The sequence below is a fragment of the Scleropages formosus genome, chromosome 11 (assembly GCF_900964775.1).
Source record: "Scleropages formosus chromosome 11, fSclFor1.1, whole genome shotgun sequence".
Classification (NCBI taxonomy): domain Eukaryota; kingdom Metazoa; phylum Chordata; class Actinopteri; order Osteoglossiformes; family Osteoglossidae; genus Scleropages; species Scleropages formosus.
The window spans coordinates 15,677,763-15,704,356 of NC_041816.1; the positions used below are offsets into that span (position 1 = coordinate 15,677,763).

Below are 26,594 nucleotides of genomic sequence, written 5' to 3' on the forward strand. Positions count from 1 at the left end.
ACTGGCTGTTGCTATCCTCATCCTGTCCACCTGCATTCACCACTGCTATATCTGTTCCTTACTTCCCAGGCATCAGCACTCACATGCTGGAAATTAGATGGAAAAAGGAAATGATTCCATGGCATTTGCAATCATTGTTGTTTCTACATTGCTGGTTCCATAGTGATGCTATTTACCTTTGATCTGTTGTAGAAAATGATTTTCTCTAAAAATTAGAATGATGTTAAAATAAATCCCCTGTAAAGAAAGACAGTTTATTATTTTCCTTTCCTTACACTTTGTGTAAAAAATTGAGAAAGCTTCATCTGAAAAAGCTGGAGATACACTCACCCTGATTGAGAATATTTGGTTTTCTCAATAGGACTTTGCTTCCTCTGCTCGGTTGAAAGTGCTGCTTTGGTATACACTATTTTGATGAGAAGTCATTCCAGGAGTACATATTATCAGCTCTCTCTGCCAAAATGAAGCCTAGTTATGCTCTTCCACAAAGCAAAGGCTGTGTTTATTTTACATACAAAATTTAGCTTGTTGCGTCACCTATTCTGAAGAGTAGCTCTTTGTCCTCCACTGTTCACTACCTGACTAGTATTGGAAATGTTGGTTGTTCTGAGTGTGAATAATGCATTAAAACTGATATTTTGTTGCATTTTTAACTCAAATACATGGGTAACAGAGAGTCCCAGGGCATATGGCTAAGTGGTATTATAATTTCCAGAGTAGGGGGGGGGAAAAAAAAACCATACGGAGGTACAAAGGCAAGGCAAAAATGTGTCCATAACCAGAGGTTTTTTTTTTTTATTTTATTATTATTATCTTCTGTGTATTCTTCTTTTCATCATTTTATATTGATACATTACCGGTGTTTGACCTCGTCAGAAATATCTGTGTGCTTGAATCACTGCTGGATGTAATATTAATGATCTGCATCTTGCAGGTTGATAGTGGAATTTATGGTGCAAAATTTCACATCACTCCAGTCTGTATTTTATTGCACTTGGTAAAAGCAGGGCAAAGGTAAATGGTAAACTGTTAAGATTCTTAACAGGAAAGAAACTTGTGTGAAGAAAGTAGTTAGGCTGTTTCTTAAATTACAAGCAGATATCTCTTGTCTCTATTTGTTCTGGGAATAGTATTATCAGAACAGATCTCTCTTTCATTGTCAGCCAGAGCGCTAAATGTCTTGTATTTATCCTGTGATTTGCATGGTCTACATTTAGTTTTGTGCTCCCGACTTGTTGCTTAGTTTGACCTTCTTTGCTCTCTGCTTTGAAACAGAGTTTTAGCATTTCAGGGTAAGACCTTTGCTGTTTAGTCAATAGTGAACACTTCACATCCCTTGATTTATGAGCTGTCTTCATCTGAAATTTTAGTATAATGGCTCTTGGCTTTGGATAACCAATTTTTAGTTTATGGAACAAAAAAATAGTATATTATTTAAGTAGTATAAATTAATTCAAAGCATGTACAAAAAATGAGAAGTCTTAATTTGCGCTAGTGAAGTGAAAGTGCCATAATGTACTGTAAGTTCCATTTATGCATCCGGATATCTCCGTCTGTTGGTGTTGGGGCATTAAGGGAAGTTTATGAAATACCACAGGAGTGTCTGTCAGCTATACTGGGTGAGTTGTTTAGTTTAATCATTGTAAAGACAGCAGAGCAATTAGCAGAAAAAATTTAGCTGATGGTCTTTTGGGAATGTATGCACATTTTGGCAACAGACTGCAGTTTTAGAAAAGTTGTTCACAAAAAACCCAATGCATTCAGGAGATCCCTGCTTGGTTTATTGCTCATCCTGTGGAGAAGTGATCCGTTAGAAAAAAAGGGAATTGCCTGGTTCAGTGAGTTTGTAAATGTAAGTGTTTTTTGGGATTACATCATGGGTTCATAGTTATATAGGTGTTGTTCTAGTGAAATTTGGGAGAATTTATTTGGTGTTATTGGGTGGAGAGAGAATGCATTATTTTTCCTCTTTTAAAATGATAGAAAATAGGCTTTTGGTATCCAAAAGTTTGATGCCTGCACTGTTTACAGGAATGGATTAATTTCATAAATCAAGAGATGTCTGTATACGCTTTATGGAATGTGGCATATATTTGGTGTACTTCTTCCTCCACATTTCTCCCTTTAACTCCTATTCCCATTTAACAAAGCACTGATTCTGATTCTTTAGATGTCAAGAATAACAGAATTAAATATGAAATGTAAGTCTCAGCATAAAGTGAGAAGGGCCAGAAGGCAGCATAGTGGTTAGAGACACCTTTTTGAAAGTGAAGGTTGCAGGTCTCACCTCCTGCTGTAGAACCCTTGAGCAAAGTTCATAACCTGAATTGGTCAGCTGTATAAACAGAAAAATTCTTGTAGATAGCACTAAATTGTTTTTTAGAAAAGTAATGTAAGTTTTAATTTGTTTAATGTGTTATCTGGGGGAAAAAACATTACATCTACCAGAGAATCCTGTGGATTCTTATGTTCACTTATAACAAACACTTTTAGTAATACTTGTGTGTTGTCTGTCATAATTGTGTAATATGAATTTTTATGAGTGGTAAGTTGTATAGTTCAAGTCTTATTTAGAATTTTCCTTTCATTACAAGGATTAATAAATTGTATACCATGTTTTTCTTAATGGTCTGAGTTGCTTTGGGGATCCTATGATAAACCCGGGGTCCTGTGAAAAGAAACATTTGTTGATTGAGCACAATGGGCTTGATTTCAGTGGGATCAGTACTATGCAGTGGATTTTAGAAAGGCTGAGCGTAGAGGTGGGCTTGGGTGAATGGAGCATGGAGCTGTGCCTCATTCTCAGGGACCTAACTAAAACTGCTGTGCTCTCTCTGCCATGTGCCTCTCGCCAATGCTGGCCACAGGCTCCCAGTCGGGGGAGTTCTTGTTCAATCTGGAAAGCTATGTGTACAACGAGTCCAAACACGGTAGGTACTGCACAGTGTTTGTGCGGCACAGCTTCAGCTGGATTTCTGCCTTCATCTCCTGCATTTTCACCCCAGTGATATCTCAGGATATCGGAGTAATAGTAGCAGAACATGCTTTCACTTTTTTCTTTTTGGTTCTGTTAAGACATTGTGTTGTGTGATAGTTTATTTTTTCGCTTTGATCTGGAGGAGCAAAACCCATACATTGTCATTTCTGTGTTCCATCACCAACATCGGACTGTATTTCATTGTGCAGTTTTGTGAAACTTGTGAATCTTATCCTTTATTTGCCAAGAAATATATATTTTTCTCTTAGTATGTAGCTTCATGCTTATCCTCATTTGAGTGTTTGTCCTCCAACTACTTTCTGTGTTTTTCCAAAATTTGTCCTTTTCCTATCTGTTAATTCAGTTTGCCTTGTATTATTTCTGTTTGTTGTTTCCCTGTTTTGTGGAGCTACTTAATAATTCTTCTTCCTCTCTTAATGCTTTCATAAAATCACAAAAAGGACATAAGCCTAAAAAACGTAAAAAACCATTTAAGAAATCTAAACGTCATGAGCACAAACAAGGTAGGTGTGCACAGTGTTTCTGCTCCTGTTGCCTTCTTTCCTGTGTGCCAAATAACTTCCATTCTTTTTAGACAGCATCCAGCAAAAAATGTGAAAAAAAACCTTCGCTATTCAGTGTCTCTGTTTGTTGTAATATATTTCACAGAAAAATGTTTGTATGTGTGATGTCATTCATGCTCCATTACCCACCTTCTGTTCTTTGCAGTACTGAATAGTAATCACAGCTCTTTTTTACTCACAGTTGCACCATAAAGGTGAAACTAAAAGCTGTCTCTTTCCATATTCGCTATTGTTAAAAAAGTAGCGCTACATGTAATTTCTTCCATTTAAAGGATATATATGAATTTTCAGAAAAATCGCAAGATGAGAAAAAGGACACATTTGCCGAGAAGCTAGCCACACAGGTCATTAAAAACCTTCAGGTCAAAATCACCAGCATTCACATCCGATATGAAGATGATGTAAGTCTTAATCATTAACTCAACATAGTTGTCAATCATTTAGTGCCACTAATTTTGTTCATAGTGTGTTGCCCAACTTGTAAGTGATCATTTGATTTTTTGCCATAGCTCTCTGATCCTGAGCATCCTCTTTCCATGGGTGTTACCCTTGCAGAGCTCAGCTTACAGGTTTGCTACAGCATCTTTTAGCTCATTTCTTTTCTGTATAATGTCTGTGGAATAAAAGGATAGTTTTTTGTTTTCATAAATAAATTAAGCTTTTTGTCAAAGGAGATTTAGCTATATCTGTCTACCTTGCTATATTTATGGATCATAGTACTTAGCAGTTATTTATGTGTTCTTATTTTAGTAATACAGTTGATTGTAGAATATAGCTCCCTATGTAAATAAACATTTTTAAAACTGATACATTAATAAAATCGATATTAAGATTGTTATTCATAATATTAATTCAACCATATCAAACAAGCATAGATTATTGTATCTGTTATACATAAATATTGATGTATTTCAATTGTTACTTTTTTATTTTAACCTGCAGACAACAGATGAAAACTGGAAGACGTGCATTTTAAATGAGGCTGCAAAAATAATCTATAAGGTACGTGAACCCTTGCAGATGGAAACATATTGCAAAACATCTCTGATATTTCCTGCACTGGTTTCTGATTAACGTAGAGCAGGCACTTCTGTGTAGGATAGATTTCTTTGTCTCACATACGACATGTTTTGTCCTTTCTCTCTATCCTAGCTGGGCCGCTTAGAGTGCCTGTGTGCATACTGGAATGTCAACAGCCAGATATTCTACAGAAGTTCCTGGGAGCAAATTGTGGTAATGTGTTTACTTACTTTACTTTACTGCCAGTTATCACTTTGTTTGCTTGCTTTGTTGATCTGTTGGAAGGGAAATTCATAAACTCTTTACTTCAGTTTAGTACTTAGCTTGGAAATGTTTTTAAATGGAAACATATTTCAAAGGTGAATAAAGCACACCAGCATAACTTTGCAATTTTGCAGAGCTCATATATCATGCTTTTAAAGTGTGTTCAAATATGGCCTTTTGAAATGGTGTAATTCTCCAGTGCATCGATTCATGTGTAAATCTCACTATCTGTGTATAACAGGAATGTTTTTTCTTTGCTTGAAAATGCAGTTCGTAATCTTTTTTTTTTTTAAATTTCACAATTTAAACACTTTAGTAAACTCATTCTTCTATTCTGTAATGATTAGTTTCAAAAGTAATATTTTTCAGATTTTATTGTATTTTATTCCTGGTAGCTCTGCACTGTGGTGCCTCATTTATGTTCTTAATTTAAGTGGGTGTCTACTGTCAGTGACCCAGTATTATTTGATAAGTGCAGAGTGAGAATTTACAGTACATCTGAACACTGGCTCTGTTTATTTTGCTCGGTCCGCTTAGAACCCTCAATCTGTGCATGGCTGCAGCAGGCTTACCCTCTTGAAGCTGCACTGCATTGTGGGAGGCTGTATGTGAGGTCATGGGGACTGCAGTAAACGTGCTTAACCAGCACACTTCAGACCCACCAGGAACCCCCTGCACCTGCCGCACCTCCTCAGCTCACCTGACGTATTGAATGGAGCTCAAACCAAGCATGACATGTTCTGTACACAGCAGCCATACATAACATGACAGAATTTAGAATATTGTACTTCCGCTGATTTTTATCCACTTTGTGTAAACAATACCACTCAACTGTACTGTGTCAAACATACTATTACAACATACTGAGACCTTTGTGTTTTCTTTTTTTTAATATATTTATACCTGGTTGTGGAAACAAATGTATAAAATTTGTTAGTTCTTACTCATCTCTGTGGTTCCTTTTCATCTCTAGAATTCCTGCTGCCATTATTAAAGATGGACAGTAACAATGTTATTACGCTCCGTGACTAAGCCTCACACAGATTCATGTGCGAGAGGCCAGGTTCCTTGCCACGTAGGATGTTGTGTAATATTGGCTCAGCATGTGTGACAACAAGTGCAAACAACTAGCTGCGAGAGCAGGTCTCTAATGTTCTGTGTCTAATGTTTTGTGCAGCAGAGCTGTAAATTACATTAGAGTGGGGCTGATGGTGCATAGATTTTATATGGGGTGATATTATCGGAGCCATGTCAAAGCTTGAATGTTCAATGTTTTAGATATCAGCTTCTCTGTGTTCATTTTTACTTGAAGAACCCACCAATGACTGAACTACAGCGTGTCATTTAGCTGTGCAATATATTTTCATTTGCACTCCCATAAAATGTAAAATATTAATTTTCATTTAACCATGTCTATCTTTGGTTATAACACATGTAATTATTACATTTGTATAAATTAACACACTCTTTAGTGTAAGAATGGAAACGGCAGCAAAAATTTTTCTCCCTGTATGGTTTACTGGTCCTCCTGAGAGGTGTCTCAAAATAAGAAACACGGCAGTATTTTACCTTGCATTTGACCTCTTGTCTTTATTGCTCCATAGGACAAACTGAAGGCAGGAATCAGCACAAAAGACGAGGAGCTCAGAGGCTACCAATATAGTATGTATGCAAATATAGGGCGGCCTATTGGAATTACCATGAGAATGAGGTGGTGGTTGTTCTGCTTATCTCTGAGGGGCTTACACTTTCTCCATGGCAACTGAAGCAAACTCATTCTGAACCAAAAGCAAATCATGGAATTCAGGTCTTATCAGTAGAGGGCTTTTATTTTCAAAACACCTACACTGATTCTGTTCTATTGTTTTTCTAATCTAGGTTAACCTAACAGTCTGTCTTATCTGCTATATTCTCTCCCAAACATAAAACAGAGGGTGATATGCAGAAGATATTCATTATGTGAATTAGTATTGCATTCCAGTGTGGACTCTAATTTCAATGTGAACTCAAACATTTGTTTTTTCAGGTTATATGCTATAAACACTGCAAATATTTGATGTACAGTTCAAAGATTATGTATTATATGAAGGGGGTTTTATTGTGTTGGCGAACTATGATTGTTGAAAGGGTGCCCTCTATAACACGGGTGCAGTTTTAATAATTATGTTATCCCAAATGCAGTTTTCAGACCCATTTTTGCATTGGCAAAAATATGCATCAATCCAAATGCTGAGACTGAACTCAAGTCTCCCAAGGCAAACCTTTACCTGGAGGTGAAGAACATTGGAATTGAGATGACCAAACCTCAGGTAGAACACTGTTTGTGTGGCCTTCACCAGAGGAGAATGCTGCATTCACAAGCACATAGATATGAACCTTTCCAGAATTCTTCTGTTAGACTTCATTCCTTTTCTCTGACAGTGCTACAGCGCATAGGGCCTAGGTGGTCTTTTTACGTTATAGTCTTTAATCTTTTTCAGTACCTCTCCATGGTGGACCTTCTAGAGTCCATAGACTGCATGGTTAAGAATGGGCCCTACAGAAAGTACAGACCTGATGTAGCTGTGCACCAGTATGCTAAACAATGGTGAGTTAATATTTATGCTTGACACTGGGTAAGGTCAGCAGGTTATGCATTCACCTGGGAGAGAAGAGTCCCATTACAGGGTTGGACTGCTGAAGCTTTGAACTGGACTCTTCATTTCCACTCTTCATTCTGTAGGTGGAAGTATGCTATAAACAGCGTCTTGGAAGTACACATCAAGAGGTTCAACCGGATGTGGTCATGGTCGCACATTGAGAAACATAGACGTACCTTGAAAGCTTACAAAGCTGCATATAAAGCCAAACTGACACAAGGAAAAATCAAAGAAGATGTTGAAAAGCACATTCAGGTGACTGAATCATTATCAAAATGATATTTTTAATGAACTTTCTTAAATGGTTTCGTTTTTGGTTGGAAATTACAATCAAAATGGGTGGTGCGGTGGCGCGGCGGGTTTTGCCGGGTCCTGCTCTCTGGCAAGTCTGGGGTTTTGTGACGGACTGGTGTCCCGTCCTGGACATGTCCCTTCCCCCTCCAGCCTTACTCCCTGTGTTGTCGGGTTAGGCTCCGGTTTGCTGCAACTCCGCTTGGGACAAACTGTTTGAGTCAATGTGTGTGTGATTACAATCAAAATGTAAAACGAATGTTGCTGTTTTTACAGGATCTTGAAAAAGTCCTGGATGTTTTCAACATCACATTAGTCCGTCAACAAGCACAAATGGAGGTTTGTATTTAGATTTTATTTCTCTTGGACAGGTTGTCTTCATAATATGTAGCTGTGCATTACTGTAGAAAAACACTGTAATTTCAGGTTCAGGGCCTAATGTACGATGAACGATACCGGAAAGGGTTGTAGCACAAATCCGCCTTTGCATTCCAGGTTATCCGGTCTGGTCAGAAGGTGGTGGGGAAGAAGGCTGTGGGGCAGAAGCAGGGTGGAGGGGGGTTCTTTAGCAGCTTTTTTGGGAAGAAAGAGGGAAAGAAGAAGGAGCAGGAAGAATCCAAGGAGCCTGACAGTGAGGATTACGGACCTGATCTCACCCGTCTTATTCTCACAATTTTTCATAGCCTGAGATTTGAGTATAAATGTGCCTTGAATGTCTGTAATTAGATTGATCTTCACAGTTTTCATAGTTCTGGTGTATATATTTTCCTCCCTTTCTTTTCCCTGCAGGCATAGATGAGTTAATGACTCCAGAGGAAAAGGCTAAACTCTACACAGCGATTGGATACAGCGGCAGTTCACACAACTTGGCGTTGCCCAAAGAGGTTCTTTTTTGTGCTTGTTTTATAATTTCCCGCTGAGACACAGTTAAAAACACATCTCTGAACAATGGCAGACAGATTGACTTTCTCGTGCTTTCTTTGTTCTGCATTTTAGTACGTGGCTGTCGTTGTGACCTTCAAGCTGATGCAGACATCTATCACGGTGCGAGAGGGACCAAATGTGCCGGAAATAATGAAAGTGCAGATGAATGACCTTAGCACAAGCATTTCGCAGAGACCGGGCGCACAAGCAATTAAGTAAGCTCCAGCTTTGGTTCTTATCACTAAGATCAGCTTTTTAATAGTCCATTAGGATACATTAATCAGCATGCTTCCGACTAATGGCTAAATACTAGTGTTGCTTTACTGATACTACAGTAATTCCATTTTATTCTTTATCCTGATTCATCTTGTTGTAGTAGTGTGGTGACTATACTACACTTAAAGGACCTTTGCAGACTGTATTCTCTCATTTTTATTAGTTCTGCAAAACATTTTTGATGTGGTACTCTGTTACAGCTTTTTCTTTCCTGCAAGTACGTTGTTTGGCTGTGCTGCTTAGACAATAAATCAGACAACAGCACCTCTCTCCAGCTGCTGGGGGAATAACAGCACAGTTGTCGTGCTGGAAAGTGGAAACTACCAAGGCTGTGTTTCATCCAAAGGCCACCTGTCAGCTGGGATACTCGAGTCACAGCTAATTGCACTGACTCATTTATAGCTTTTGGATCCTGTCCTGTTTTCTTTCTTCCTCATAATCGTTGTCAATACGTCTATCAAAGCAGCTTTGACCGATGAGCACCATCTCTCGTCCAAATTCTCTTTTTCAGTATTTTCTCCTACTGTAGTAGTTTGGGAACTAACAGCTGCTTAAAAATGAAGTGTAAAGTATATACTTATATTTAATATTTAAAAAAGAAACATAAACTTGGTTTTTCTGTAAATAAACTTGCTTATTTATGTACCTAACATTCATTTACATAACTTATGTACTTATCCCTGTGTCTTCATAGTGTGTGTATATGTAGGTTTTGTGTATGTATGTTGTACATTTTGTGCTGTTGCAACAAAACAGAATTTCTCTTTGGGAATGATAAGTATTAAAGTAAATAAAGTAATTCATTAATTCATTGGAACATAAAAGGATGTAATGTTTCAGTAATTTTTGAATGAGTCACTGTGGTGTCTTTGCTATGGTGGCAGAAGGCTGAACTGTGACGCATACAGCCAGCATGTGACCCTTTCTGCACTTGTTCTGCCTCTCAGTGCAGCTCTGCATTTCTCGAGTGACAGCTGCAGACCGTGCTGTGGTTCATTCTGAGGTATCTTTGTGTGTCCCAGGGTGGAGGCCAAGTTGATCCACTGGAATGTCACAGGGTTGCTGCAGCAAGGCTCAGTGCCCTTGCTCATCACCTCTGCGGGAGACTCCGGGTCCTCGTTACTCAGCATTCTGTTTGAGCTGAACCCAGAGGGAAGCAGTGCTGACCAGCTGCTCAGAGTCCAGTCCCAGCCAGTGGAGATCATCTATGATGCAGTACGTCTAAGCACAATCGTCCCGTGTGTGATTTGACATGCTTTTTTCTGTTCAAACATAGTTTTGAGCTGGAGATGGCATGTACCTCTGTGGGCTGACCTTTGTCTAGAACCTTGGTGCATTTGGTTTGGCTGATTGATATAGGCAGCACGGTGGCACAGTGAATAGTGCTGCTGTCTCACTGCGCCTGGGTGGTGGGAGAGGATGTGGGTTCGATCCCCGCTCAGTCTGTGTGGAGTTTGCGTGTTCTCCCTGTGTCTGCGTGGGTTTCCTCTGGGTGCTCTGGTTTCCTCCCACAGTCCAAAGACATGCTGTTCAGGTTCCCCAGAGTGTGTGTTCCACTGATGTATGGATGAGTGACCCATTGTAAGTAGTCTATCTAGCAATATAAGTCACCTTGGTGAATAAGGTGTGTGGACTGATAACACCATGTAAAGTTCACTGGAAATTGCTTTGGAGAAAAGCATCTGATAAATAAGTAAATGTAATTGAGAAGTTGGTCATATTATACCACTTAGGAAACACAAAAAAATAAGTAATAAGAATACACTTTGCACCATCAGAGGGCCAGACCATTTTATATTTTAATTTTGCTGCTTTGCTTTTTTTAGATGACAGTGAACAGCATGGCAGAGTTTTTCAAGACTGGCAAAGGGGTGGACCTTGAAGTCATTACATCTGCGACCCTCATGAAGCTGGAGGAGATCAAGGAGAAAACAGCTACTGGTGCTCTATAGTTATTACATTATAAATTCTATGAATGTACACGGGTAAAGACTTTACCTTTATGCAAAGAAGTATTTCCTCACTTTGATTAACCTTCTGTGCTTTGTCCTGCAGGGCTTTCACATATAATTGAGACGCGCAAGATTCTTGACCTGAGGATTGATCTGAAACCATCATACTTAGTCATACCAAAGTCTGGCTTCTATGATGGAAAATCAGACTTGATGATATTAGATTTTGGTAGTTTGCAGGTGAGTTTATTAAACTTTAGCTCTAATCCATAGCTAGTTGTGTAACTAGTTATGTGTTAAGAGTTTGCATGCTAAAACTCTTCTTTCTGCAGTTGAACAGCGTGGACCAAGGAGTCCATCAACAGGTTTCCAGCAGTTTCTCCTCCCTGGAGGAGATCATGGACAGAGCCTACGAGAGATATTCTCTTGAAGTCACAAATGTACAAGTGCTGTACAGCAAATCGGGTAAATAAATTCTAGTGCTCAGTCATGTCACCCAACAAGGGATATAGAAACATTTGTATGCAGTCTAGACTTTTCAACCATTTTTATTCTCCCTTTTTTATTCAATTTCTTATTTCATATTGATCTCCTTGAAGGACATATATCAATCTCCAGTGTTTGATCACCTATTAGATTTGCTAAAAGCCATCAAAACACCTACTATGGATCGAAAATATGCTCAGAATTCTGGTTTTGTAGTGCATGTGGAGTATTCAGAGATGTGCATTTGTAAGTAGATATCGCTCTTGCCTGCATTATACAGGAGAGGTGTGGAAAAGTGCTCGCTTACAGGGTTCCTCCAAGCAACATATTCTCCACCCCATGGACTTCAAACTTCAACTAGCCAAGTCCATGGTGGATAAAGATGCCAGAATGCCCAGGTTCATTAAAACAAGATGACTGCTTCTGCACAGAATGAAAATCTAAACATTTCCACAAAGAGATTTGATTGTTGTACAGTTAGCTTTTGAGTATTGTATACAAATGGCTTTTTACTCTTTATAACTTAATAGGTTAAAATTGTCTGGCGAGCTTCCCTTGCTTCATGTGAAGATTTCTGATCAGAAACTTCATGGTGTGTTGGATCTGGTGAATAGTATTCCTCTCCCTCAGATGGTTTCCACACCAACCACACCTACAAAGAAGGTCAGTTCCACAGTGCACTGTACCTAATCTTTGCCTGCAGAACTGAATGTTGTCATGTAAACATGAATCTTCTTCTTGCTAATCAGGCCAAGTCATGTAATACTTCTGTACTGTTAGACTTTTGCTTGTATTGTTGTATGAAGATGCCACCACGAAAAAGTAAATCCTATGTGAAACCTTAGAACATAATAAATATCATGGTTGATATGGAAGAGACTTTGGCTACTCAGCATACTCTATGGCTCCCACAGTGAGTCAGCACTTACTTCGTTCTTTAGTTTTGATTTCAGTATGCCTATATCAAATGAAAAATAAGTCTGTCATTCACTGGTCTTAGTGTTGATCTTTGTTAACTGACAGTTTCAAGAACACCTTTCAACACCCAAAAAGCTAATGCCTGGCATGTCCAACAAGGAGTTAAAATGTTTGTGTTTCATAAACTTTCTTCTTTTTGGTAGACCATTTCCTGCAGTTTTTACTGCGGCTTTGGCGCATGCCTCTTCCGCTGCTTTACTGTGCAAATGTGTACAGAACAGGAAAGTTCAAAGTGCATCATAGATTACCTCTGTGAGGTTCAAAACTTAAAAAATGTAATGGTATTAAACAGAAAGGGCAACTTCTCCTTTTTTGTTTCAGACACTGGCTATTCCATTAGCAGATTCTAGAGCTAGAGTGCTGAGCTTGGGTCCCTCTGCACTTCCTGATGTTATAGAAACAGGTGTGTATAAACAAGGCTTACGTTGATGTGAAGACAGGTTGGTATATGCCAAGGTTTTCTAATCCTGGTTGTGTATGCGATAGTGTATGTACACTTTTGATTCTGCCTAAGTGCTGAAATTAGCACCCCAGTCAAATAAATTTAACTTGTCTCTAAGTGTTTAAAGTGTTGAAGTTGATAGCTGGGGCAAAACCTGTATGTACATGAGCGTACATATGGGCCAAGACAGAGAATTCCTGGTGTAGAAAATATCTTATTAAAGTGCAATAGCTACCCCTGCAGGAAAATACACACTTTTACAAAATTGCACAAGCTGGGCAGAAAGTAGCATGAGCTGTTGAGTTATAATTAAATGATGCTATGTTACTGTGGCCATGTAATTTGCATTGTTATAAAAAAGGGGCAATATTACTTCTGTCCTCCTCTTACCATTTGCTGGTACAGAGTATGGGATTTTTTACTCATCTGCCGTTATAGATAGAAATTTGTGTCATTATCTCAAGTATGAAGCTTGTGCTCTGAAGAAAGTCGACGCTTTGTGTGTTTGAGCTTGTTGTGCCTGTGGTGATTCACTCCAGATTCTGATGAAGATGTGGGTGAGAGGTCACTAAGTGAAGATCCTCAGCGGGTCTCAGAGGATCTCACTAACCTGCAGTTCAAATTTGAAGTCAAAGTGGTATAACATGTCTTTCTTTTGCTTGTGTGTAAATTTTTGTTATAGAAATTATGCTGCATTATGCTTCAGTAGAACAAAATTTGTCATTTTTCTTTCTCAGCTGTGATAAAATACATGTTACTTTGTAGAAGTCAAATAAGAGCATTGCTTTGTAGTTGATACATCTGTTTTATTATGTTATAAGGATGGTGTCTTGGAGATGTGATGTCACCTCTGTCTTTTTTTTTTTTTTTTTTTTTTTTTTTTGGTCCACCCTTGCTTAGGTTTTGATCGAGCTGACCAGGCAGGTGGAGCTGGAGAACACTGTGCTTGCCCTGAACGTATCCCAACTTGGAGCACAGGGTGAAATGAGGACCTATGACCTCACAGTCACCTCGTACCTGCGCAAGATCAGCCTGGACTACTGTGAGAGCCAAGGTCAGTTTAGGTAGAATTGTGGTCCCAATGTGGATCAAGAGTGGATTCTTGTGTTAGAAATTGGTTCCACACACCTTTCATACTGTTATACGGAATGTGAATATGTAAATAACAGGATTGATAAAGGAGTTACTCATATGAGAGAGGTTCATATCCCATTTTTTTTAGGTCTCCAAAGTCAACCCCTGCATTTAATCAGCTCTTCTGATAAAGATGGATCAGACCTCTTGAAAGTGGAATACATTAAAGTAAGCACACCCTTATTGCTGGCGGCTCTCTAAATGTGTTTTTCCCTCTCCATTAAAATATCATCATTTTTGTATAACAGTTAACATGATACAGTTAGCCCCTTATCTTCAACACTTTGCAAACTCTGTTTGAGCTTCAATGAGTATTTTCTTTTCAGGCTGACACCAGTGGACCCAATTTTCAAACCATGTTTGATAACACCGAGCAAACACTAAAGGTAGGTAAAGAGCTCTTTACTTCATTAAGTAGTATAACATTTCTCTTGGTTTATTTCACCACTTATGTTTGAATAGTAGAGCACAGAGCGTCATCCTACCCCACCCATGATAATATCTTTCCTCAGGGATTTTTCATTATTAAGGTTCGTATAACTGAGTTTTAATATAGTTTGTCAGGGTTTGTTTTTATTGCTGAAATATGTAAAGAAGGCAGACAGGATATATCGGAAAAAACCTTTTTAGACCAATTCTTGGCTGTTATGATTACCTTTGGCCCAGGCATTGTGTATATATGAAGAAATTTCTTTAACAATTTTAGAACAAAGTAAAACGGCTTGTGATTTTAATTCTGAAGCATACATCTGAGAATGATCAGTAAGATCTGTACTGTTTGCTGCAGTGTGCTGTGAGTTTTTACTTATGCTGTTATGTGCTGTGGTTTATGCCATTTAAACTAGTGGTAGTAGCTGATCATACTTATGTCACAGAAATGGTGAAGTAGCACAAACAATTTCTGATTGTTTCCTGAGCTACAGGGTGCTTTTATTTTGTCTGCTCTTGCTCAGGTTTTTAATAAATTCCTTCTTAGGAATGCAGTCTGACAGACAGAAATAAAGCCATGTAATAACATGAGATGAAGTAGAAGGGCAAGAGTGTGTTTGAATGTGATCCCTTGCTGTCATATGGTGCTGCTGCTTTCCTCTGCTGACCTCTGTTATAGGCTTCACTGTGCCCTGAACTGCATGCTTTCTGTTTTGTTTTGGTGCCGATCCTGTGAGTTTTAGACTCTTTGTTGTCATGAATCCTTTGGAATAATAAGGTTATATGTGGTGTAAAGGGAACGCTGAAGGGACAGAGCAGCCTGTTTTGAGGGCTGCCGTTTTGTTTGTCTTTTTTTTCTTCCAAGTAGACTTGCCATCCTAGTACATTTAACTTAAGCTTCATGCATTGATAACAAAAGATATAGGCTGAATGGCATGATGACAGCATCACTGTGCACCGGACACATAATTATGTAGCACAAAGGTTGGATGTGCCATTTCAGTCGTGTTTTAATTGAAAATTATCCTGGCGTGATCTAGGTTAATGCATTTTTATAATAGGTTAATAAGTAATACATTTTCTTTTGATAATTAAAAGTGAACATAGAAATTGATTATGCCAAACTATTATGTGAGATTTCACCAGAACTGGTTCCCTTCTCATTTGCTATCCAAATGAGCTTTTATGTATGGAAATTAGGACATCACTGGAGGTGTTTTACTAACTGGACATTAGTGGGGAGTGTGCAGTAACAGTATGTCATTAATTGATCTACAGTCAAAAGTACTTATTGAACCTGTGAAGTCTTATGTTTAGGTTTTTTATTTAGTGCGTAACGCATGACTGCGCATACTGCATTCGCAAACCTTCTTGTGTTTGAATATAGGTGGAATTCTCTTCCCTCCATTTTCTGATGCACACCAGAGCACTACTCTCCACCATCAACTATCTCAACACTGCTGTGCCTAAAGAGCTGACTGCCCCCAAGGAGACCACCAAACAGGCAGAGAAGGATGTCTCTGGCAAGAGTGGTACAGACCACTGCCCTTCTGTTAATACACAGTGCTCATATACCTTATATACTGTAGTTTGTCAAGACATATCATAAAACACATGCACTAAAACTCTATTTATAATCAAAGTTCCATAAGTAGTCAGCTGGCCCATGTGTAATGCATGTGTGACATTTTTGCTTTTTAAATGCTTATAATAAGATTTTTTTCCCTGAGAACGTGTTTTATGTTTCACAGAATGAGGCTTGAGTAACGTGCTTCTTTTGGTTTATTACAGTGTTTAAGGCTTCCAAAGAGCAACATGTTTTTAGCTTCAAGATGTTTGCGATGCTGGGTTCCATTCGAGTGCTAGTATGTGATGACCGACACAGCATTGCTGACATCATTGTCCAAGGTAGGGGCACTTTGTATATTCACGTTTGGCTTCTGTTATGAGAAGCAGTTTTTCCTTTTTTTTCTTTGAAATTGTGAGCCATAATCCTACTTCCGATACACAACAAGTGGTTTATCTATTTATCTATTTATTTATTTAAATCCAGGCATTGATGCATCAGTGTTGGTCCATGCAAAGGAGACTGAAGTTTTTGCAAGGCTGCGGGACATTGTTGTGGCAGACGTTGATCCAAAAACCATTCATAAAAAGGTAAGATTTTGTGTTGCTTTACTGCTTTTGTAATTCACATTTGTCTCTGTGTTACAGTAGCATCTCATGCTACTAAAATAATCAGTTATATTGTATTTAGTATAATATATTTTAATGAAAAATTTGTATCATGAAACAGGTAATTGCCCAGATTATACTGTATATATTATATTGCTGTGGATGTATTTGCAATTTCTCAGTTTACTCTTTCTGTCTCTCTCGTTGTGACCCAGTGCTGATCTGTTGTTAATAAAAAAAAGATTGTATTCTGCTTGTCAGTTCTCATTTCACCTCTTGCGGTATGTTTGAAATAGGCTGTGTCCATAGTAGGAGAGGAGGTGTTTAGTTTCAAAATACTTCTGTACCCTGGTGCCACTGAGGGTGAGAGCTACACTGACACTTCCAAAGTGGATGGAAAGGTGACTCTACGACTGGGCTGTATCCAGGTTGTCTACCTACACAAGTTCCTCATGTCCCTCCTGGTGAGACTCCGCATATCTCCTTAATTGTGCTGAACATCAAACTAGAGTGAAAACCTTCCTGAAAACCATTTTCGTGTGAAAGTGGCCAAGAGTGACATTTAGAAAGCAATGCTTTTGAAAATGAAAGGATCAAAAAGTATTAAGAATATTGCGTTATGAATACATTAGTGCAGTAATCCAACTCTACAGCAGGTAGTGTAGTGGTTGAAAATGGTGCCTTTGGGGTCAAAAGACCCAGGTTTGGATCCCACCTCTTGATATAGTGCCCTTGAGCAAGGTACTTACTCTAAATTGCTCCATTAAGCATTAATGTGAATCAAATCAGTTGTATAAATGAGTAAATCATTATCAATAGCTTGTCATTGCGAGTTACTTTGGGGAAGAACAACAGGTAAATGATTAAATGTAAATAAGGTTTCCTGTTAGACGTAATTAATGCTTCCTCAAAAATCCACATACAGCAGTTTTCCAAAGAATCAAAAGAGACTCTTTGGTCAGAATGTTGAACCAAATATTGATGTGTGGCGATGTACTATAGAAGAGTGATAAGCCTTAACATCTTGTTGGAGTTAAAACAAGAACAGTTTCAAGCACGATCTTTCTAGTCTTCTAGAAACTCAGACCATAATGTATTTTCATAATTCCTTTTCCAGCTACCCACATTTTTTTCCATCCCCTGTTTCTTCCTAAACCTTTCTTGTTCTTTTCAGGAATCTCTTAGCTATCAGTATGCATCGCCTGATGAGGTACAGGCTTTGGCATGCAACCCGAAACAACACTTAATCCTGTCCATGCAGCTTCACATAAAACACTCCTGCACAGTTAACCAGAAAAAATGAGTTTTTTTTCTTTTAAAACTTCTACTGAAAAAACCTCATAAATACAGGCTGACTGTAAAAAGCATATTTTGTGTTCTGCAGCAAATGAAAAATGTTTGATCACAACAGTACAAGTACTAATGCAGAACTAAATGTCTTTTGTATTGCTTTGAATTTATTTGCCGTAGTTTGACAGTTAATGCTTGAGTGATGTGTGGGAGGCTTATGTGTTTAGCAAGGTAATACCCCACGCAAACACCAACTACATGCTTGTTTTCATATTTTTACTGTGCTGCTTGAATTAATCATTCGTTCTTATTCAAGCGATATGATAATATAACTCTTTAACCTAATTAATTATTAGATATGTCTGCTATGACTAGAAGTATAAATATACAGTTATGGAGCCTAAATGTGTTTTGTTTTAATGGAGTGATTCATTTTCCACTATACACTGCAATAAATGTATTTCAGATGTAGCTGTATACAGATTTACAGCCTGGCATCTAAATTAACATCTCGGACTTATATGTTTAGTATAGAATCAGGGTTTCTGTGGTCTATATTGCATGTCTGTAAAGTATATTACTCTTTGTAGTCTGGGTGACCCAACACATATCACTCCAAACTCTGGAATGTTCCATTTGGCATGAAAGGAATGGTTTATGCACCACAGGTACCAGGAGAGGTACCAAAATTTTAAGAATATCTGGCACATTTTGCCTAGTTGAATCTCTTTGTTGCTGTTTTATGTTTGTTTACTTCTGTTCATCTTTGCAGCTATCTTTTATATGCTTTTCTGGAATTCGATGAATTTGGTGATACACAAAGACTTTTTTTCAAATTTGCGCCCGTTTGTCAGCAAATTTGATTGTAATGAAGAAGCACTGGCCTGCTCAGAATCTTGCATGGCTTTGTACAACTAACTGAGTGTAAGACACAAGACTCCACAGACTACACCTCTTTAATGACAGTCTCTTCCACCGTGACTGCTGCAGTGCACACATTTATGGTGTAGGTCATTTGGTTTTGATTTTAATTTTAATTCTTTCTCCATAGAAATTTGTGGATAACTTCCAGACGGCAAAGGAGGCCCTGAGCGCTGCCACGGCTCAGGCAGCGGAGAAGGCAGCTTCAAGCGTGAGGGACTTTGCCCAGAAGAGTTTTCGCCTCTCCATGGACATCCGGCTGAAGGCCCCTGTCATCATAATCCCTGAGTCCTCTGTGTCCCACAATGCCGTTGAGGTGGACCTGGGTCTCATCACGGTGTCTAACAGTTTCTCTTTAATGTCAGCTGAGGGGTTCCCTCTTCCAGCTGTTGTTGAAAGAATGGAAGTGAAACTCACTCAGCTGAAGTTGTCTAGGTGAAGTAGCCAGTGTTAAACATTCCCAGTTGTCTTTGTTCTATGTCAAAACCTGCAAGAACATTTGATGTATTCTTCAGTAAATGAAAGCAAAGGTTTGCCTGTGATTTTGATAAAAGTTTTTGATGTTAAACCCCCCTTTTCATCTTCCAGGACGACATTAAAGGGGAACGCCCCACAGGCCGACATCGAGATCCTGCAGCCTGTCAACCTGGAGCTGGTCGTCAATCGAAATTTGGCCGCAGCTTGGTTTACAAAAATCCCAGGAGTGGAAGTTCAAGGAGTCTTGAAGTCCATGAATGTAGGTTCTCTGACAGAAATTACAGTAACTGTTAGCATCGCATTTATGCTTGTGCATTTTCTAAACCTCACTTTATAATATCGACTGAAAACAGATTTAAAATGCCTGCTAAAATGTGTTTAGTTCTGCTTGGTTGCTTTGAATTTATTTAATTGTACAATGATTAAGGTGGCTTCTTTTGGTGCCTTTTATGTCAACATAGATGGAGTTGGGTCAGGAAGACTTTGGTCTCTTAATGAAGATCATGGTTGAGAATATAGGGGAAGGAAGTGCAGAGCAAGCTGCAGAAACCGCAAGACTTGATAACAAAAGTGAGTATTCTTAAGCATGGGCAAATTGTAAATTGCATATAAATGTAAAAAATTATCTAAGTAGTTGGTTGTGGCTAAGGGGGTTTTGGACAATTTTTGTTGCAGTGAAAGAAAAAGTAGAGGGCAGTCAGCAGCAGAGGCCAGTTGCGGTGTCAGCAGCGACTGCTGAAAGCCAGCCAGTGATGGTCGGTGGAGGAATCAGTGAGGAAACCATCAATGTGCTCATCAGTTTTGAAGTCAAAGAGGTCTGTGGGAGTTTCCTACATCATTAGGTGTTTTTGATGCTTGTATTTAGTTTACAGGTCTACCTGTGTTATGCCATGAGGATTGCTTGTTTGTTGCCTGGACATAGGTTGTGCTGAAGCTAAAGAAAACAAGGAACCAGAGAGAATGTCCCTTTTTGGTCCTTTATGTGGACCATGTTGGAATTGACACAAGAATGCGGCAGTATGATATGTGTGCTGCAACTTACATCAAGAAGATCACTCTGAAGTGCCTTGAGTTTTCAGGTCTCTTTACTTAACTTTTTATCATTCATTCCCTTTTCTCCCAATTGTTAACCCTGCCAAATTACCTAGTTATGTCTTGCCAAATCAGGGGTGAATACAGACAGACATTTCTTTCCATATATATTGTGTCACTTTTGGGTTCAGTCCCATCTCTCTCACCCACCCAAGGCAGCGTACTGCACTTCGTGTTCCTTAGCCTCTATAGCATAGGTGACTACTGAAGCAAGGTGGGGGCAAACACTGGGGCCCCCTTTTAGAAGGTGCACAGCAATGTATTATATGTCACTGGGGAGTCCCTATATGTGTTTAAATCACTGGAAATTGTTTGAACAGCTGAAATGTGTAAACATTTAACACAGGCTTTTAACACAAATACCCTTTTTTGCAGATTCTTGTGGTGAGCCACTAAGTATAGTAAGTTCATCTGTTGAGTCAGGTGGAGAACTCCTCAAAGTGCAGTATTTCAAGGTAAGGTTTGTCTTAACAGCAGACCATATGATTTGACTCTTTTATGGGAAACTGGATTTTTTGCTTTTTTTGGCGGCATTAATTACCATATGCTGTCATATCAAACATGATATGAGATTAAATGTAAGAAATGCTGACCTCCCTTCTTAAGAATTTCTTAAGCACACTCTCTGAGTTTTATTATTTGCATTTTTAGGATACATATCTGTTTGATACATGTTTTAAAAAGTCGCAATTTTTTCTCATGATTAAGACAAGTCAACAAGCTTGCACGTGAGAGTTAAAAAGGCCTGCCTTCCTTTAGATTTTTCTGTTGTCTATTTGTACTTGTTTAATGAGAACAAGGACATGGTTGGCTAAGTAGGGAACAGTATTTCTCTTGTTGAGAAGAATGGCATTGTATTAATCCAGTATGGGCTGTGACATCATACGCTACTTCAGAGCTGAGTCGCTTTTTGAGTGTCCTAAATGCAGTGACATAATCAGATCTGCTAGAGAGAGCTCCATCTGTGGTTGAGAAGTTCACAGGTTGGTGCCTCCCAGACCATAGGATGTCACATTGCCACTCTTCACAGTTTGTTCTTGCTGTTCTCCACAGGCTGACAGAAATGGACCAAACTTTGACACTGTCTACAATAACACTGAGCAAAGGATCGATGTAAGTCCAGTTCTGATTAAAAAAAAAAAAAAAAAAAAAGTTTTTGCTTTATTACAGAAATTTTGAAAAATACAGTTCACCAGCAAAGAGATCAAGCTTTGTGTCCTTCTCCGTATTAATCCAGTTAAGCGCAATTTTGTTCCATCTGTTTGAGCACAACTGACGTCAGTAGAAGTACCTTTAATCAGTTGTTAAACAGTGTGTCTGTTTTTGGGTTTCTGTGTGTATGTATTTATCTGTGAAATAGCTGCTTTAATAATGGAACATGTGCCTATTTCCATTTCTGTAGGTGACGTTCACATCTCTTGACCTGATACTGCACACAGAGGCTCTGCTTTCAACCATTAATTTCCTGTCAGCCGCCCTGTCCTTCAGCTCCCTGCCCTCACCAGAGAGAGAGCCAAAGCTGAAGGCAGAGGATGGCCGGGCCCTTGTATCCAGGACAAGTAAACAGTCTTCTCATGACTTTTGCTTCTCTTGCTGTGAAGCCACACACTTTTTCTTTAGCTAACTATTTTAAAATTAGTTTAACACAGTTATTATTTCAATACAGTTACCTTGTATTTTCCAAGATGTATGCATCATTTGTACTTTGCTATGTTTTGAGACTGTTTTTGTGGCTCAACACATGATGAAGTTGTCAAAATGTATTCTCTGGAAAAAAGTTACATGGACGTTTTTGGTGTATTAGAGTTCTTTTGAGAGTCATGATGCTTCTCATTTATGTATGATATCACATTCTTAGGGTTTTCCTCCTTTGTCAGATAAGGGAATCTGGTTCCAGTCAGTATGACAGAATAAAATACAGATTTCACTCTCTGCTCAGAAGGTTAGAGAATTCATGTGGGCTGTGATGTTCCTCTTACCAGTCTCCTCTTGGTTCATGCATCCATAGGACCTCCAGCTTCTGTCTCCGATGGGAATGTGATCGACTTGCAAATAGCCATGCAGCTGGGTGCTTTCAATGTATTAGTGTGTGACTTGAACAGGAGCATTGCTGACATTAAAATCCAAGGTAAAAAAGTAAGCTGTTAATAACTGCTGCTGCCCTAACAGTTTGGTTTTCTTAGAAAACATCTCCACATGTATCAATCTTTTGCTGAAGAGAAAAAAGTAAAAATCACAACGTAGCAATAATTTACTTTTGGGAGATTTTGTTAATGCAGTCTGTATGGGATGTTGTGTATGTTGTCTAAATAATTGCACAATTATACATGCTAAACTCCCTTTCTCTATAGGTATTCATGGATCATTACTGATGCAAGGCACTGAAACTCACATTTCCACCCGCCTAAGAGACTTTATTGTGATTGATGATGATCCAAAGACAATCCATAAAAAGGTAAGTTAGTGGCTTCTGCCATGGACTATAGACCATGTATCTCAGACATACAGCCTAATGAATGATGGGTATTCAGTTTAGCTGTGTCTCATTTGGCACCCTTGTGACAAGGTAAAACAGTGACACCTGATTGGACCCAAACCTTGTTGTTATGAGTCCTAAGAGGTGATGCTTGCTTGCAGGCAATCTCCATTGTTGGAGATGAAGTCTTCAGCTTCAGCCTGAGCCTGACCCCAAAGGCCACTGAGGGAAACGGATATTCAGACACCTCCAAGTATGATGGCAAGGTCAAACTCAATGTGGGGTGCATCCAAGTTCTTTATGTACACAAGTTTGTCATGTCTCTTTTGGTAAGTTTCTTAAGGATTTTAGGCAGTGTTTTTACTGTACTATATTTTCCACCATACAAACGATCAGTTGAATATTTTCTGAGTTTATTGGTTGTCTCAAATACATCTCATAAATAACTGCCATTCAGTATCGTTTTATGGTATTTTTTTCGAGCTACAACAAATGCCTGCACTAATTTTCTTTTTCCCTCCATATTAGAATGTTATGAATAACTTCCAGATAGCAAAGGAGGCCTTGAGTGATGCCACAGCTCAGGCAGCAGAGAAGGCAGCCTCCAGTGTGAGGGACTTTGCCCAGAAAACCTTCCGCCTCTCCATGGACATCCGGCTGAAGGCCCCCGTCATCCTCATCCCTCAGTCGTCCGTGTCCCACAATGCTATTGAGATGGACCTGGGTCTCATCACAGTGGCGAACACTTTCTCCCTGCTCCCCGTGGAAGGCCGCCCTCTTCCAGCTGTTATTGACGAGATGGACGTGCAGCTCACGCAACTCAAGTTGTCCAGGCAAGCGGTTTCCACAGCCTTGCCTTACCATTTATTGTATTTGTGTAAGTAAAGTGTGCCTACAGTACCCTTTTCCTGTGGTATGTGTTTTCAGAATCTACATGGACAAGGACAATGTTCAGCCCAGCATTAGGCTACTAGAGCCTGTCAATTTCCTGCTGTCTGTCAAGAGGAACCTGGCATCTACTTGGTTTCAGAAGATGGCTGCAGTAGAGGTTGAAGGAGACCTGAAGCCCATGAAGGTATCAATTTTCACAAGCAGCATAAGAACTATTAAGAAATGTTATGAAATTATATTCCATTGTTCTGAAACTAGTTTCCTTCTCTTTTTGGTTAACTTCATACAGATCACTTCAATAAAGGAATACCGAAATAATTGAATATCACCATGTAATCTGATGACTTTGGATTTTATTAAGTGAATAAAGTTTACGTTTAAGGTTTGCCTACTTCTAGAGTGAAGAAAATAGTGGTTTATATCCAAAAACACCTTCTCGGTCTTTATTTTTCTGCATAATTTTCATTTTTAGGAACACGTTTTTTGGCTTGTTTTTTCAGGTAGCTCTGAGCCAAGAGGACCTGTCTGTTCTGCTGAAGATCTTAATGCAGAACATTGGAGAAGCGGCCCTTCTTCAGTCTGACTCAAATGCTTGTCAGCAGGTCCCCATCAAGCAAGAGGTTGTGCTCTCAGAGTTGGACTCTCCTAGAGGTAGGCATGGCATTAAGTGTTTTGTCCCACTAATTTCTTGCTTGTATCATATATTTAGTTTATTTACCTTTAATAAAAGTAACAACTATCATAATTATTAAAAATATGGCCGTGCTTTTCATAAACTAAAAAATATTTTATCTATGCTAAGGTGTGACCAATGTGGAAGAAGAGTCAACAAAAGTGGAGCCAGATCCTCTTATAACTATCAAGTTCAGTTTCAACATTGAGTCTCTTGCTCTGGTGTTGTACAGTAATGATCCTAAGCAGGTATTAAACTTACATTTCACGTTGTTAGTCACAGTGAATTATGTCTCTGTGGCTCGCTGGAATATGGTTCTCAGTTTGTTTGAATTTTGGTTGGCTGTTTCAGTGTTCGCCCAGACTAGTACAGGCTACAGTCAGTCCTCTGCCTACACGATGCTGTTACTGATATGACTCAAGACTGATACAAAAGTAGTGGTTTTTGTAGGTGAGGGTGTGAGGTGAGACTCCTGTTATATTGTGTCTGCTGTGATATAGTAAGTATATACCCGTGTAAATTAGTGTGAAAGTTCTCCAGTAATAATGATTCTTATAGTAAGAGGACTGCTGAATATTTGGGTCTACCAGCAACCACTAACCTGGTACAATTAAGGCAGAGGGCTAAAATAAAGTATATCATTTAAACATGTAATTTTATCCTTGTGCTTAAGTGTTTGTGTGGATAACCCACACATTCAGAAACAGAACCGTGTAGCTCAAATAGTAATAGTAACTGATGTGATCACCTTCTGTCAGGGCTTACAGCACCACACCAGTTAGCTGAGGGAATCAGTAAGGCTTGTAATTGCAGTCATTTACTTTAATTACCACACATGCACGCCACACTACAGCTAATCAGTGAAATAAAAAAACAGTAATGGCTTATTGGTGAAAATAAAATCACAGTGTGTTTATGATGCAGTTAATTAAAATAGCGTTTTGTTGCATAGGCATGAATGAACTGAAACAATCATCAGACAATAGCTGTGTAATTGCCGTATTGTGAGTCTGCACATTACAGTGATCTGTGCTGAAGAAACCAGTTTCTAAACTGGTGACATTCCCTCCCCTTCTTTCTCTTTTAGGTGGCTTCAATTAGCCAGCACCAGGAGAGTCTCTGCCTGGGGGAGTTAACCTTGCGTTTAATGAAGGCATCAGGGAAAATGTTCAGCAATGGTGCCTTGGAGGTCTCCACCATTCTCACTGCTTGTACCCTAGATGACATGAGAACAGGAATCCAGAGGGTGACTTCAAGGTAACCCAGAATGCTTTTGCAGAAGTCACATTGAAGGCCTCTCTGAGGATATCTCAAGACAGACTAGTGGCAGAAATGAAATTTACTTTCTCCAGAAAATCTTCATAACATGTTTAGATGCAGTTTTATATTTGTTATATTTGAATTTTATGTGCATTACATATTCAGCTCTCTATTTATTAAGATTACCGCTTTTTTCAGTGTGACTTCAAATGTTCAGCTACTTATAGTAATTTACCCATTTGTAAAAGAGTAATTTTTATGGCAGCAATTTAGGCTCAAAAGTACTACAGCAAGGAGGTAAGATTTGAATCTTGCTCCTTCTAGTGCAAGAAGGCAGCTCTAACCAAAACACTACTTGCTGCCCCCAGTTTTCAAATAAATGTGAAATTAATATAGCTGATATAGCAGGAAAACTGTTCTCCAGAATAAAATCAGATGGGAGATTTCAGTAAGATTAAGAAAGAGGATTGCTCTGTTATTGGGATGCAGTGTGTTTAGTCAGCTAGTGTTGGTTGCTTTCACAGATGTGAAATCCAACACTTAGAGCAACCCTAGTTCTGTTTTCTGCCTGTAGCGTGTCAGCTCCAGTATGCTGCTCTGTATGTTTGTGGACACTACAGTTTGTTATGATTTGGCAGGATGCTGGGGAAACGGTTGGAGGACAGTCCTGATGCCATGATTGACATAACGTACTCTCAGAGCGACAGTGAGCGCACTGTGGTGGCGGTCCTGCAGAAGCTCTACCTATGTGCCAGTGTGGAATTCCTTATGGCTGTGACAGACTTCTTCATCCAGGCCCTGCCCCAGAGCCCTGGTGGACTCCCTGACAAGGCTGGGCAGCTTCCCCTCAAACAGATCTCAGAGCCAAAGAGCAGCCCAGAACCCAAAGCATGTGAGTAGACGGGTGTTGTGCTGCCCCTCTGTGTACATCTAAATAACTGGA

At 39.1% G+C, this 26,594-nt stretch overlaps 1 protein-coding gene across 5 annotated transcripts in view; it reads left to right on the plus strand.

The window, feature by feature from the left end:
- The window catches only part of vps13c (vacuolar protein sorting 13 homolog C), a 58,244-nt gene that overhangs the window by 11,719 nt on the left and 19,931 nt on the right, over positions 1–26,594 (plus strand). For 2 of the 5 annotated variants that reach the window (XM_018763690.2, XM_018763694.2), the window contains exons 6-52: positions 2,868–2,930; positions 3,439–3,501; positions 3,853–3,962; positions 4,071–4,130; positions 4,504–4,563; positions 4,714–4,794; positions 6,450–6,507; positions 7,027–7,154; positions 7,326–7,432; positions 7,568–7,739; positions 8,052–8,114; positions 8,271–8,406; positions 8,565–8,659; positions 8,772–8,914; positions 9,998–10,190; positions 10,802–10,916; positions 11,031–11,167; positions 11,260–11,392; positions 11,694–11,811; positions 11,944–12,076; positions 12,713–12,794; positions 13,373–13,470; positions 13,734–13,887; positions 14,056–14,135; positions 14,294–14,353; positions 15,784–15,928; positions 16,188–16,304; positions 16,450–16,553; positions 16,868–17,035; positions 17,746–17,781; positions 18,913–19,217; positions 19,371–19,518; positions 19,721–19,829; positions 19,935–20,074; positions 20,182–20,338; positions 20,727–20,806; positions 21,405–21,464; positions 21,754–21,910; positions 22,360–22,479; positions 22,703–22,806; positions 22,989–23,156; positions 23,356–23,660; positions 23,755–23,902; positions 24,219–24,369; positions 24,521–24,639; positions 25,479–25,648; positions 26,290–26,543. In XM_018763690.2, coding sequence (XP_018619206.2) covers positions 2,868–2,930; positions 3,439–3,501; positions 3,853–3,962; positions 4,071–4,130; positions 4,504–4,563; positions 4,714–4,794; positions 6,450–6,507; positions 7,027–7,154; positions 7,326–7,432; positions 7,568–7,739; positions 8,052–8,114; positions 8,271–8,406; positions 8,565–8,659; positions 8,772–8,914; positions 9,998–10,190; positions 10,802–10,916; positions 11,031–11,167; positions 11,260–11,392; positions 11,694–11,811; positions 11,944–12,076; positions 12,713–12,794; positions 13,373–13,470; positions 13,734–13,887; positions 14,056–14,135; positions 14,294–14,353; positions 15,784–15,928; positions 16,188–16,304; positions 16,450–16,553; positions 16,868–17,035; positions 17,746–17,781; positions 18,913–19,217; positions 19,371–19,518; positions 19,721–19,829; positions 19,935–20,074; positions 20,182–20,338; positions 20,727–20,806; positions 21,405–21,464; positions 21,754–21,910; positions 22,360–22,479; positions 22,703–22,806; positions 22,989–23,156; positions 23,356–23,660; positions 23,755–23,902; positions 24,219–24,369; positions 24,521–24,639; positions 25,479–25,648; positions 26,290–26,543 — 5,907 coding nt within the window. The remainder of the gene's footprint in view (positions 1–2,867; positions 2,931–3,438; positions 3,502–3,852; positions 3,963–4,070; positions 4,131–4,503; positions 4,564–4,713; positions 4,795–6,449; positions 6,508–7,026; positions 7,155–7,325; positions 7,433–7,567; positions 7,740–8,051; positions 8,115–8,270; positions 8,407–8,564; positions 8,660–8,771; positions 8,915–9,997; positions 10,191–10,801; positions 10,917–11,030; positions 11,168–11,259; positions 11,393–11,693; positions 11,812–11,943; positions 12,077–12,712; positions 12,795–13,372; positions 13,471–13,733; positions 13,888–14,055; positions 14,136–14,293; positions 14,354–15,783; positions 15,929–16,187; positions 16,305–16,449; positions 16,554–16,867; positions 17,036–17,745; positions 17,782–18,912; positions 19,218–19,370; positions 19,519–19,720; positions 19,830–19,934; positions 20,075–20,181; positions 20,339–20,726; positions 20,807–21,404; positions 21,465–21,753; positions 21,911–22,359; positions 22,480–22,702; positions 22,807–22,988; positions 23,157–23,355; positions 23,661–23,754; positions 23,903–24,218; positions 24,370–24,520; positions 24,640–25,478; positions 25,649–26,289; positions 26,544–26,594) is intronic. The other 3 variants (XM_018763692.2, XM_018763693.2, XM_018763695.2) reach the window with 3 other exon arrangements.